This window comes from Scyliorhinus torazame, chromosome 16 (assembly GCF_047496885.1).
Source record: "Scyliorhinus torazame isolate Kashiwa2021f chromosome 16, sScyTor2.1, whole genome shotgun sequence".
NCBI classification, from domain to species: Eukaryota; Metazoa; Chordata; class Chondrichthyes; order Carcharhiniformes; family Scyliorhinidae; genus Scyliorhinus; species Scyliorhinus torazame.
The window spans coordinates 193,108,040-193,121,203 of NC_092722.1; the positions used below are offsets into that span (position 1 = coordinate 193,108,040).

General features: G+C 52.9%; 1 protein-coding gene and 1 long non-coding RNA gene across 2 annotated transcripts in view; both read left to right on the top strand.

Moving 5' to 3' along the window:
* LOC140393349 (uncharacterized) overlaps positions 1-13,164 on the top strand; it is a 174,873-nt gene that overhangs the window by 772 nt on the left and 160,937 nt on the right. The window contains exon 2 of the long non-coding RNA XR_011935576.1: positions 8,118-8,236. This is a non-coding gene — a long non-coding RNA (uncharacterized lncRNA). The remainder of the gene's footprint in view (positions 1-8,117; positions 8,237-13,164) is intronic.
* Positions 9-5,883, top strand: hps6 (HPS6 biogenesis of lysosomal organelles complex 2 subunit 3). The gene is made up of 2 exons (XM_072479708.1): positions 9-3,895; positions 5,723-5,883. The coding sequence occupies exon 1, from the start codon at positions 1,043-1,045 to the stop codon at positions 3,875-3,877; it is 2,835 nt and encodes a 944-aa protein (XP_072335809.1). The 5' UTR covers positions 9-1,042; the 3' UTR covers positions 3,878-3,895; positions 5,723-5,883.

Sequence of the window (13,164 nt, forward strand, 5' to 3'; positions counted from 1 at the left end):
AATAATAATCTTTATTAGTGTCACAAGTAGGTTTACATCAACTCTGCAATTAAGTTACTGTGAAATTCCTAAAGTTTGTATTGAAGGATTTTAGAGGGTGCTGGGGGTGAGGATTGAAGGTGCTGCCATTAATGGTGCAGCAATTCAAACCTGGGAGCTTCCAGAGGGGGAGGGGCTGCAGCATCAGGGCTGGCATAGATCCTTCGGGCCGAATGGCCTTCGGTCTTTTCAATCATTGTGTCCAATTGGGGATGTGCCCCTCGGCGTTTAACAATCTGTTCACACCCCATGTCTGTGTTTCTGAATATACAATCACAGGATGCTGACAGCACAGAAGGAAGCCATTCGGCCCATCGGCTATGTGCTGGCCCGATGTGAAGAGTGATTTTGTATTCGGTCAATGTGGGTTTGTGAAGGTGCCCCGTAATCACAGATCGATGTGGGTGGCGCAGACTCCGATCTCAGATTGGCGGAGGAGGAGGGAGGGGGTTTCAGATGAATGCGGAAGGAGCGGGACTCCGAGAGTCAGCGCGGCCTGGGATCCTGCACTGCGGGCTGATTGCAGCTTCTGACCCGGAAAGAGCTCCGGTCCGGAAGGAGAGGCCGGGGGAGAGACAGGGGAAGGGAGAGGAGAGGCCGGCCCCGGAGCTCAGTTCCCGGCCCCGGAGCTCAGTCCCCGGCCCCCGCAGCTCAGTCCCCGGCCCCCAGTCCCCGGAGCTCAGTCCCCGGCCCCCGGAGCTCAGTCCCCGGCCCCCGGAGCTCAGTCCCCGGCCCCCGGAGCTCAGTCCCCGGCCCCCGGAGCTCAGTCCCCGGCCCCCGCAGCTCAGTCCCCGGCCCCCGGAGCTCAGTCCCCGGCCCCCGGAGCTCAGTCCCCGGCCCCCGGAGCTCAGTCCCCGGCCCCCGGAGCTCAGTCCCCGGCCCCCGGAGCTCAGTCCCCGGCCCCCGGAGCTCAGTCCCCGGCCCCCGGAGCTCAGTCCCCGGCCCCCGGAGCTCAGTCCCCGGCCCCCGGAGCTCAGTCCCCGGAGCTCAGTCCCCGGCCCCGATGCCGCCCCCGGGCCGCGCTGGGCTCCGCCGCCTGCCGGACCTGCCGCTCTCCGGGCAGCAGCTGCGGGATTTCCTGCGGCCGGAGCCCGGGTCCCAGCTCCGCTGCTCCTCCCGCCGCCTCCTGCTGTACCGGCCGGGGGAGAACCGGCTGCGGAGCCTGGAGCGGGGCCGGGCCGGGGGCGCGGCGGGGCGGCCGCTGGACAGGAGCTGGCCGCGGGCCGAGCGGCTGCTGGAGGTGCTGGAGCCGGAGTCCGGGCCCGAGGCCCTGGCCGCCCTCCTCAGCCAGCGCGGCCGCGCCGAGTTCTGGAGCTGCCGGCAGGCGGCTGACTGGCGGCTGGTGCAGGCGGCCGAGCTCAGCTCCCACCCCCGGGCCCGGCTGCTGTCGGCCGCCTGGGGCTGGCACTCCATCGCCTGGTGTGAGGAGCGGCCCCGGCCCGCCGGCCCGCAGCGCTGCATCTGCAGCCTGAGCCTGGGCCCCGGGCCCGACCACAGCGGCCTCTCCCTGGGGCCTGTCCGAGTCCTCCTGCACAACAGCCCGGCCTACAGGCTGCTGGCGGCGGGGGAGGCCGTCTACCTGCTGCCCAGCAACGGCGAGGGGCCTGGTGACCGCCCTAACAACTGCCCCATGCCCAGCAACAACCCTAGCAACTGCCCCATGCCTAGCAACTGCCCCATGCCTAGCAACAACCCTAGCAACTGCCCCAAGCCCAGCAACAACCCTATCAACTGCCCCAAGCCCAGCAACAACCCTAGCAACTGCCCCAAGCCCAGCAACAACCCTAGCAACTGCCCCATGCCTAGCAACAACCCTAGCAACTGCCCCATGCCTAGCAACAACCCTAGCAACTGCCCCATGCCCAGCAACAACCCTAGCAACTGCCCCATGCCTAGCAACAACCCTAGCAACTGCCCCATGCCCAGCAACGGCGAGGGGCTTGGCAACAGCCCTAGCAACTGCCCCATGCCCGGCAACTGCCCCATGCCCAGCAACTGCCCAGTGCCGTTAGATATCAGCCGCAGCCCCATGAGTAACGTGGCCAAGTTCATCCTCATCTGGGACCCCCAGGAGGATACGGTGACCATCACCAGCCTGGCCCAAGGCTCCCTGGGCATCAAGAGACTGCTCCCCACAGGCTCTGATTTCAGGGGGTTGGTTGCGGACTCTGCAGGCCTCTTGACTTCCCTCCCACCACTGAACATCAGGGCAGTCACCCCCAGTGCAACTGGGCTTCTCCTAGCCACGGACGATGGAGAGGTCAACCTGATGGGAAGTGACGGGAGCGTCCGGCTCCTCTGCCACCTGAACGGCAACTTGCCGCCTGAGGACTCTGTGATGATGGAGCTCTGCGGGACAACCTTGGCATGCACAGTGGGCAGGACGCTGCACATGTTTGACACTGAGACGGGGAGGATAATGGAGGAGATGACTCTGGAGGTTCAGCCCCTGGCCTTGCTGTCCTGCCGGGAAACTGGTGAGATCCAACTGCTGGCAGAGGATGGTGTCTATGCCCTCGGGATTCCACCCAGTCAGTCTAACACCACGTCGGGGTGGGGAAAGAACCAATGCCAGGAGACATTGGAGCTGCTGGTTTTGGAGGAAGCCTGCAAATATTACCAGAAAAGGAGCTTGAGCCGCAGCAGGCTGACAGTGGAAAAGCTGAAAAGTGAGGCAATGTTCCAAGCACCTCTCGCCCTCTGCTCCATCTTGGAGAACCAACTGCAAGTCAGGAAGACTGGCCACTGTAACCCCCAGTGCTACAGCAAACTGCACAACATTATGGCAGGGGAAATACAAAGCTACATCAACTTGGAGGAAGCCAAGTCCTGTATCATAAATGGATCGCAGAATGAGGTGGCCACTTACATTGAGGAAATAACTGACCAGGAGATTCAGAGGCTGCTCCGTTGTCAGCTTGACCGAGAGACTCTGCTCTATCTGAATTCCATTTTCAACACGTTCCCAAGGCAAGCTTGGAAGGCTGTGAAAAGGACACTGCACCTCCACCAGGACAGTGAAGGGTTCCTCTCTGCCAGAGCCACTGCCGACCTGTGGAAGGTGGTACTGAGCCCGGCTCTCCTACCTGACCAGTATGCTGCCACCAATAGGGCAGTGCCAGTCTTCGAGCTGATCTGCCGCTTGCTCTACCGGTTCAACCCAAAGTGGCTGCCAAAGTTTGTTGAGTTGACCCAGCAGCACCTGGCTACTTCCCGGAACTATGGGGGCAATGAGGGGCCAGAGAATGCCCCTCTGTACAAGAGAGCTCTTTCAGTGATCCCGCCAGCCTGTGAAGGTGGTACTGGAGACCCCACCGAGACAGCCATTGAACTCCTGTTGTGCAGCAAGAGGCCAAATGCCATAATCCAAGCAGTTCGGATCCTGATTGAGCGGAAGATGTGGCAAAGGGCGGTGGACGCCACTCACAGGTTCTCTCAGGAAGGGCCCCTACTGAAGAAGGAGCTCTTCGCTACCATGCTGGTCCAGATCTCCCAACACCGAGCCCTGGATCCATACTTGGAGGAGATTTGGGAACTGTGTCCTGAGGAAGCCACAGCCGCAGACATACTGGACACTATCCTGGGCTCTGTGCCCTCAAACTGCGAGTCTGGGCCATATTCGAACGGCAGTCACCAGCTGACCATTGGGCTCCTGCGACCATTGCTAGCCAAAGTATTGACACGGGGCGCCTGTCAGCCGAGTGCAGACATGGCAGAGGGGCTAAAGGCCCTGGTCTTCCCTCCACCCACACCACCCAGGCAGAAGAAAGCAGCCAATCAATCCAGCCCTCTGAACTCTGAACCCAGTATTGAGGCTATTGTGAACACTACTGTATGAACACTGGAATACAAAAAGGTTTGCACTTTCTGTCATGTGGCCCAGTTGGAAATGGCCCCAATGTATTGTTTATATATCTGTTTAATGTCAAAGATATTTTATAGTAATTGTACACATGCTAAGTGAAAACTGAGCTTGTGTGTGAGAACAATGACGTTTATAAGCTCCCCGCCCTCTTCTCACTTGCTATCGAAACCGGCAGCTCAGAAGTGGGCATGTATCTTGGCATGGGCAGTTCTGGGTGGACTTGCGGGTACAAAAGCACTCGCCCAGGCTCCTTTCCTTGAAGCAGGTTATTAAGCGGTTTTGCCAATGCTGGCTCTCGAGAGTCCGTTTTAATGATGTGCCACATTTTCCTTGCCTTTGTTCCCATTGGGCTGACACCCGGCTCGATTGCGAAGTGAGGTTTGGAAGATGGTTGAGAAAGGAGAGCCTTGAGACATGCGTCCGAAACAAACAATCTGAACAAAGTTCAGAAATAAACAACTGTCTTATTTATTTTAATTGTATTTGCTACTGATAGTTTGTTCCCTATTAATTGTGTTTTTTCATGACGGTTTTACATGTATTGGGACAGACCTGGACTGCAGTGTGATACGGTTAACATGGTATTTGTGGTTTCAGTCACCGACCCCCCCCCCCCCCCCCCCCCCACCCCACGTCGGCAAAACGACCTGCCCCTTGTGTGTGTGACTGGCTTCAGAGATCACAAAGCAGGCCCAGGAGTATTGAGAGTTTGAGCTCAGTCCTCCTGACTCACTGTTCATGTGACCTGGCTGGTGGGCTATAGGTTCAGGCACCGCTCTGCTGATTCAAAGCCGAAGGGGGAAACCCTCAGTGAAGGTGACATTTCCTGTTTGCTTTTGTTGCCTGGCTTTGTAATGAGGGTGAGCTGTTTGCAGCAGCAATAATTTCACTCGCATCATCTTGTGTAAAACTCTTCAATCATCACATCGCGCTGCCAAGGGCAGGCCTGTAAACCAAGTCATGCTATTCTTCCCTGGTCGGGAAAGGGCTTGATCTAATATTAGCTCACCATGGATGGACACCATTGCAGTGTTACTAGGACCCTGTCTGCCTGAGGTGCAATGGGGTCCCCCCTCTCAAATTGTCTGCAGAGGAGCCATATGTTTGTGCTTTTCTCACCTCCCCAAAGGGTTTCTCAGAATGTTCACATCCACAGTCCCAGAACAAGCACTGCTCACTGTTTCTTACCTCGTGGGGCACTCCCAGTTCTTTTCTATCAGTCTTCAGAATCAAATCTTTGAAATGCTGATTTTTTTTTTTTCATCTGCTTTTATCTTTTAGTTTTAAAATAGTGGAGGCTTAGGTTGGGATAATCAGAATATAACCAGCTTTGCGACCAGAAGGCGTGGGCAAGGAGGATCTCACTATTACTCGGTTGTTAACGGAGATGTTGCTGGATCCCCAACCTCGGTGAGGTTGATGGCGGACAGCCAGTGGAGCCTTGCTTAACCCCGGATTCAGGGACAGTGGGTAGGGAACGGTCGGGGTTCCTGTTCCGGGACAATGTCGTTGACCTCCTTCCCACTGCCCCTCTCCCTACGAGAACGTCAAGTGAGGGTGGGGTGGGAGATTGCGGCGATGCAACATGCAGAGGAATGGCTTTTGACTGTTCCCACATCGCAAAAGAAAAACTGAGTTACTGAGTGGTGATGAGTACTGTGCACCTGGGGCACAGCTTAAGAGTTTGTGCCTTTCATAAAAGGGAAGGCAGTGGACTGTTTTTTACATTTTGCTGTCTGCATGTGTGCAAGGAGCAATAAGCCCCAGTCCTGTTTCTGAATATTAATTCCAGCATGTCTCTTCCTTTTGCACCAACAGGTGGTTCTCAGTGAATAAGAGTGAAGATAGTCAGAAAACTGTTTGTTTATCGGTGTACCCCAGTTAACCATGTGCTCTGTCCATTAAAGCTGATGCAATCCCTGATGGTGCTCATGCACATACATAAAATAAATGTTTGGGATGTTATCCTGATTTTCAAATCTTTCCTCAGACTCCAAATAAATTGTAAGCACTGTTTTGTTGACGGCGCTTTCAGCGTTGAAATTATTATTTTCAACTTCAATCAAAACTTAGCTTCCTCATTTTTGAAATAATTGTTGCGCTGATGTGCCACACCTTCTACACTGTCCCCATCAAACACTCCCAGGACAGGTACAGCACGGGGTTAGATACAGAGTAAAGCTCCCTCTGCACTGTCCCCATCAAACACTCCCAGGACAGATACAGCACGGGGTTAGATACAGAGTAAAGCTCCCTCTACACTGTCCCCATCAAACACTCCCAGGACAGGTACAGCACGGGGTTAGATACAGAGTAAAGCTCCCTCTACACTGTCCCCATCAAACACTCCCAGGACAGGTACAGCACGGGGTTAGATACAGAGTAAAGCTCCCTCTACACTGTCCCCATCAAACACTCCCAGGACAGATACAGCACGGGGTTAGATACAGAGTAAAGCTCCCTCTACACTGTCCCCATCAAACACTCCCAGGACAGATACAGCACGGGGTTAGATACAGAGTAAAGCTCCCTCTACACTGTCCCCATCAAACACTCCCAGGACAGATACAGCACGGGGTTAAATACAGAGTAAAGCTCTCTCATGACGCTCCATTGATGTACATTAAACCCCCTCTTTTGATAATGTCAGCTGTCAGTGGAGTGTGACTAATAACATTTAGTTTCAAATTGTTGACATTATGTTCTGTGGCGCGTGATCCTCTGGGAAGGGTTGGAATTTTCTCAAAGTAATTTCACATGGTGCTGATTACAGTCTCCAGTTTGCCCCACGTCAATGCAGACTGGAGTCGAACCTGAGCCAGAGAAGCTAAAAAGACGATTTGAACCGATTGAACAATTCATCTACATTCACGTCGGATCAACAGCACTGAAATAGAACCAACCAGCCTGTACCATTCGACCTTCCTCAACCTACTTCCAGCCATCAACCCAATCCTGTTTCTTTCTACCTCATGTGGTTCTGCAGCTTCCACATAAACATGTCCGCGATATTCACCTCAACTACTCCTGTGGTAGTGAGTTCAACTTCACTCAGGAGAAAAAAAAACTTTCAACTAAATTCCTTGTTTGATTTATTAGTGATTGACAAAAATATTTGCGGCTGCGGCTCATTTTCAAATTCCTTTTCTTTTAAACTTCCCACATTGAGTTTTGAGCGGTGTCACATTTTTACCCCAAATTAGCTGCCCCGCCAAATATTCTTTCAGGCAGGTGACGGGGAGCACGTGAGAGTCTGCTTTGTGATGTAGGAGCAAAAGGTTAAACCGTTGGAGGAAGGCTTTGCTTTCCATTGTCCGTAAATCCAGAAGGTGATAAATCAGGAGGAAGACTCCATTGTTTAGTGTGCCCTTAGTCATAAAAGGTTGGCAGCAAAAATAATGAAAGCCAAAGGAAAAAGAAACTTAACATCTAGTTTAATATGAAAAGACAATTGTCATTGGGGCCATCATTTGGAAACTAGGAGCAGGAGTAGGCCATTCATAAAATTACTAAACTCAAAATAACGACAGTCCATGGTGGCGCCGTGGTTAGCACTGCTGCCTCACAGCCCCAGGGACCCGGGTTCAATTCCGGCCTTGGGTCACTGGAGTCTGCACATTCTCCCTGTGTCTGCGTGGGTTTCCTCCGGGTGCTCCAGTGACCTCCCACAGTCCAACGATGTGCAGGTCAGGTCGATTGGTCATGCTAAAAATTGCCCCTTAGTGTCCAAAGGTTAGGTGAGGTTACGGGGATAGGGTTGGGTGGAGGGGCAGGGGCCTAGGTATGGTGCTCTTTGAGAGGGTCAGTATAGACTCAGTAGGCCGAAAGGCCTCCTTTTGCACTGTTCATCAATGAAACAAACCCACGTTTATGCGGAATTGGATTGCAACTGTAAGGAATTTTTCTGATACACATTCTCTCTTATCATGTGTACATTTGTCTTAATTTCACTGTCTGTGCGGAGTCTGCACATTCTACCCGTGTCAGAGTGGGTTTCCTCTGGGTGCTCCGGTTTCCTCCCACAAGTCCCGAAAGATGTGCTTGTTATTTGGATTCTCCCTCGGTGTACCTGAACAGGCGCCGGAGTGTGGCGACAAGGGGATTTTCACAGTAACTTCATTGCAGCGTTAATGTAAGCTTACTTGTCACAATAATGAAGATTATTGTTATTATTATAAAACTGGCTTAAACATTTCACTCCCATTGTCTTGAGGGTCTCGTCGTTGGCAGCAGTCTTCCGACCTTAAAACGAAGGCTGCTTCTGAGTGGCTGGCTCATCAGACGACAGTTAATTGTCATTACAAGTCTGGAGTCACATGTAGGCCAGACCAGGTAAGGACGGCAGATTTCCTTCCCTAAGGGACATTAGTGACCCAGATGGGTGTTTACAACAATCCAGTAGATTCAAGGTCACTGACACAGGTACAAGTGTTTTTATTCCAGGTTCATTAATTGCATTTAAATTCTCCATCTGCCCCCATGGTGGGATTTGTACTTGAGCCTCGGGATTGTTAATCTATATCCTACAACGTAAGCCACAATGAGCCACTGCAGGAGTTGCAAAAAGTTGGTTTCCAGGTGCAACAGGTGATTAAGAAGGCAAATGGAATTTTGTCCTTCATTGCTAGAGGGATGGAGTTTAAGACTAGGGAGGTTATGCTGCAATTGTATAAGGTGTTAATGAGGCCACACCTCGAGTATTGTGTTCAGTTTTGGTCTCCTTACCTGAGAAAGGGCGTACTGGCACTGGAGGGTGTGCAGAGGAGATTCACTAGGTTAATCCCAGATCTGATGGGGTTGGATTACGAGGAGAGGTTGAGTAGACTGGAACTGTACTCGTTGGAATTTAGAAGGATGAGGGGGGGGATCTTATAGAAACATATAAAATTATGAAGGGAATAGATAGGATAGATGCGGGCAGGTTGTTTCCACTGGCGTGTGAAAGCAGAACTAGGGGGCATTAAAAATAAGGGGAAGTAGATTTAGGACTGAGTTTAGGAGGAACTTCTTCACTCAAAGGGTTGTGAATCTATGGAATTCCTTGCCCAGTGAAGCAGTTGAGGCTCCTTCATTAAATGTTTTTAAGATAAAGATAGTTTTTTGAAGAATAAAGGGATTAAGGGTTATGGTGTTCGGGCCAGAAAGTGGAGCTGAGTCCACAAAAGATCAGCCATGATCTCATTGAATGGCGGAGCAGGCTCGAGGGGCCAGATGGCCTACTCCTGTTCCTAGTTCTTATGTTCTTATGTTAGCATATGCCCGGATTGAAAAGGGATCTCTGGATACACGTAGACAAATAATTAAATGTCAGTAAAACAATTCAAATGCTAACAAACCCCTTATTTATTTCTTGGGATATGGAATTGAAAAGTGGAAAAGTCACGTAAGGCTTGTACAGGACGCTGGTCAGATCACAATTAAGAGGACGTTGTACAGTTCTGGTTTCTGTACTGTAAAACAGACCGGGAAGGAGAGGAAGAAATGCATTAGCGATCAGAGGATGGTTCTTGAATGGATAGATGACAGCTATTGGGGAAGGTTGAACCCAGCTTAGACCCCGGGCCTTTAAAATGATGAATAGGTTGCACGGGTGGATGTGGGGGAGAATGTTTCCCGAAAGAATCTAAAAATAGAGGCCATGACTGGACTTGCGAATCCATGCGGGAAAGGAAGGAGAACTCAGACAGTGGTTTGAATGTGGAACTTGCTACCAAAGGAAGTGGTTGAGGTAAATAGATGATTTCAAAAGGAAACCAGTAGGTGTAAGAAAAGGGAATAGAAATTTAAGCTGAAAGACTGAGTTGAGGTAACAGAATTGGAGGAGATTCATGTGGAAGATAAAACACAGGTTAAATGAGCTGATTCTGTGTGGTATGTTTTCTGTGACTGATGGAATTTAAATAGTTAGGCCTCACCAGATTGAGTGTTCTTACTGGGGAGGGTGGATAATGGGTGTGATTTTGCAACCTGTTGCGCCTGGCACCGATCTCGTTACGCCGGGAGTATTGTAGGAGAGGCCCAAATCTGGCTTCGCGCCAGGTGCAGAACCGCGCGCGAGTCACCCAACCTGTGGCACCCGGCACGATCTGCATCACGCCCTCGCTGGGCTTCATTCTCCCGGCAGCCAGGAGTCACCGGCCACACCGGCGAAGCCTCAACTGGGCGCCCATTGGTACTGGTGTCCACAAGCAGAGAGTTGGCATGATGACCACCACAGGGGGCAGGGCATTGCCTAGCACTCCCCCTGGCAGTGCCAAGTGGTACTCAGGCGATGCTAATCTGGCAGTGCCTGGGGCGCTGTCAAGGCCTGAGGATACCCATGTCCGTGAGGGGGGGTTGTGAAGGGGAGGTATGAAGGGACATCATAAAGGTTGGGGGAGGGGGTGTAGCCGGGCCCTCAGCGATCCCATAGGGCGTGCTCACTTTGTGGGGGACGGGGGTGAGGTGTGGTGCCCATGTCGGCGGGGGTTAGTATTGTCCATGAGTGGGGGCCCCTCAAGCTGACTTCGAGTTTGGGCCACCCTTTCAAAAGGGCGGCTCGATCTCTGAGGTGCCGGACTTGCAAGTTCAGCTCCCCACTGGTGAAAACATTTCTAAGTGTGGGCTAGACCAGGGCCCAAAGAAATGATGGTGTGGGCGGACGCCGGGGTGGGCGGACGCCGGGGTGGCCGGACGCCGGGGTGGGCGGACGCCGGGGTGGGCGGACGCCGGGGTGGGCGGACGCCGGGGTGGGCGGACGCCGGGGTGGGCGGACGCCGGGGTGGGCGGACGCCGAGGTGGGCGGACGCCGGGGTGGGCGGACGCCGGGGTGGGCGGACGCCGGGGTGGCCGGACGCCGGGGTGGGCGGACGCCGGGGTGGGCGGACGCCGGGGTGGGCGGACGCCGGGGTGGCCGGACGCCGGGGTGGCCGGACGCCGGGGTGGGCGGACGCCGGGGTGGGCGGACGCCGGGGTGGGCGGACGCCGGGGTGGGCGGACGCCGGGGTGGCCGGACGCCGGGGTGGGCGGACGCCGGGGTGGCCGGACGCCGGGGTGGGCGGACGCCGGGGTGGGCGGACGCCGGGGTGGGCGGACGCCGGGGTGGGCGGACGCCGGGGTGGATCTCCCCCAAAAAGCCAGCGAGGAAAAAACCCACCAAACTCGCCCAAAATGACGTTTTGGGAAAATCGCGCCCAATAGCTTACTGAATTGATGCAAATAAAGATTGGACCCAAATCATCGGCGAATATCAGATTTGGTCAAAACAATATCTAAACCAGGCAAAGCCACTCCAAGTCCTCCGTTGTAAAACCATGTGTAAACTGTGCTTCAGTGGGGAGCAAACACATTCAAACATCACCCCAGGGGCTTCTGCACATGACCCTAACAATTGGAGTGCTGCACTGCTGGAGGTGCGGTTTTTGGATGGATGAGACATTAAGCCGAGGCCCAGTCTGCCCTCTAAAGTTAATGTAAAAGCATCCCACAGCACCGCTCAGAAAACCAGCAGGGAGCTCTCCCCAGGGTGACACCTCGACCAAGGTCACCAAAAGACACATTACTTGTCGTATTGCCGTTTGTGGAAGCTGTCCGTACATTCGCTGCCACATTCCCCACATCAACTGTCAGCGTAACCCATTCTGTAGCTCAAAAACAAAGGTGTTTTTTTGTTAAGTATTTTGGGATGTTGTGAAGATGCAGTGGGTAGCGCTCGTTTGAATCCCAATCCAGGACTTGGTCACCAAGGAAGATGCGTTCATAACAGGTTGAGCATCAACATGTAAATTCTTCTAACGTACTCCAGTGGCAGGCTGCCCTTCAGAAGGTGATGGGGAGCTGCCTTCTTGGACCACTGCAGTCCTTGAGGTGTAGGTATACACACTGTGCTGTTAGGGAGGGAGTTCCAGGATTTTGCCCCAGTGACAGTGAAAGAACAATATATTTCTAAGTCAGGGTGGTGAGTGACTTGGAGGAGAACCTCCAGGGGGTGGGGTTCCCAGGTATCTGCTGCTCTTGTCCTTCTAGATGGGAGTGGTCATGGGTTTGGAACCTTGGCGAGTTACTGCAGTGAATCTTTTAGATGGCACACACAGCTGTCACTGTATGTTGGTAGTGGAGGGTTTGAATGTTTGTTGCAGGGGGGGCAATCAAGCGGGGCTGCTTTGTCCTGGATGGTGTTGAGCTTCTTGAGTGATGTTGGAGCTGCGCTCATCCAGGCAAGTGGACAGTATTCCATTATACGCTTGACTTGTGCCTTGTAGATGGTGGACAGGCTTTGGGGAGTCAGGAGGTGAGTTACTCTTCACAGATTTCCCAGCCTCTGACCTGCCCTGGTAGCCACAGTGTTAATGTGGCTGGGTCCAGTTCAGTTTCTGATCAATGGTAACCCCCAGGATGTTGATTGTGGGGGATTCAGCGATAATAATGCCATTGAATGTCACGGGGCAGTGGTTAGGTCCTCCCTTGTAGGAGATGGTCATTGCCGGGCACTTGTGTGGCACGAATGTAACTTGTCACTTGTCAGCTGAAGCCTGGATATTGTCCAGGTCTTACTGCATTATCTGAGGAGTTGTGAATGGTGCTGAACATTGTGCAGTCATCCGCAAACATCCCCACTTCTGACCTGATGATGGAAGGGAGGTCATTGATGAAGCAGCTGAAGATGGTTGGGCCTAGGACACAGGGGCATAAAGGACTTGCTGGCGTTATTCTATTCCTTGTTCCAAAGCTCTGCAGCTGGAGCAGAAATCAGAAGCCTTTTCCATTAGGCCACAATGTTATCAGAAGATTGTGGCTGTAGGTCCTGCTGTGGTCATTTCATACACTAAAAAATCCAAGTTGTTCAACATTTGAAAAGCACTGTTTAAGTCATAGAAGGAATAGGATTTGTAAGAAAGAATTTACACTCTTCTGGAAAAAAATTAACTCAAAGTGCTTCAAAACCAACAATGTACTTATGAATAGTAGTCATTGTTGTAAGGTAGGGAAAGTGGCAGATAATTTGCACACAGTTCCCTTGATCTTCTTCCAAGTCGTGCGTGGGATCCTCTGTTCACCTGAGAAGGCACACGGGGCATCATTTAATGCCTTAACCAAACAAAGGCACCTCAAACGGTGCAGCACTCCCTCAGTTACGCAATGGAATCATAGAGTTTGCAGAGCAGAAGGAGGCCATTCGGCCCATCGAGTCTGCATCAGCTCTTTTGAAAGAGCACCCTACCCAAGCCCACACCGCCACCCTATCCCCATAACCCACCCAACACTAAGGGCAATTTTGGACA

What these genes read in the sequence shown, in the direction of transcription:
- hps6 (XM_072479708.1), top strand. Translation starts at nt 1,043, where the DNA reads ATGCCGCCCCCGGGCCGCGCTGGGCTCCGCCGCCTGCCGGACCTGCCG.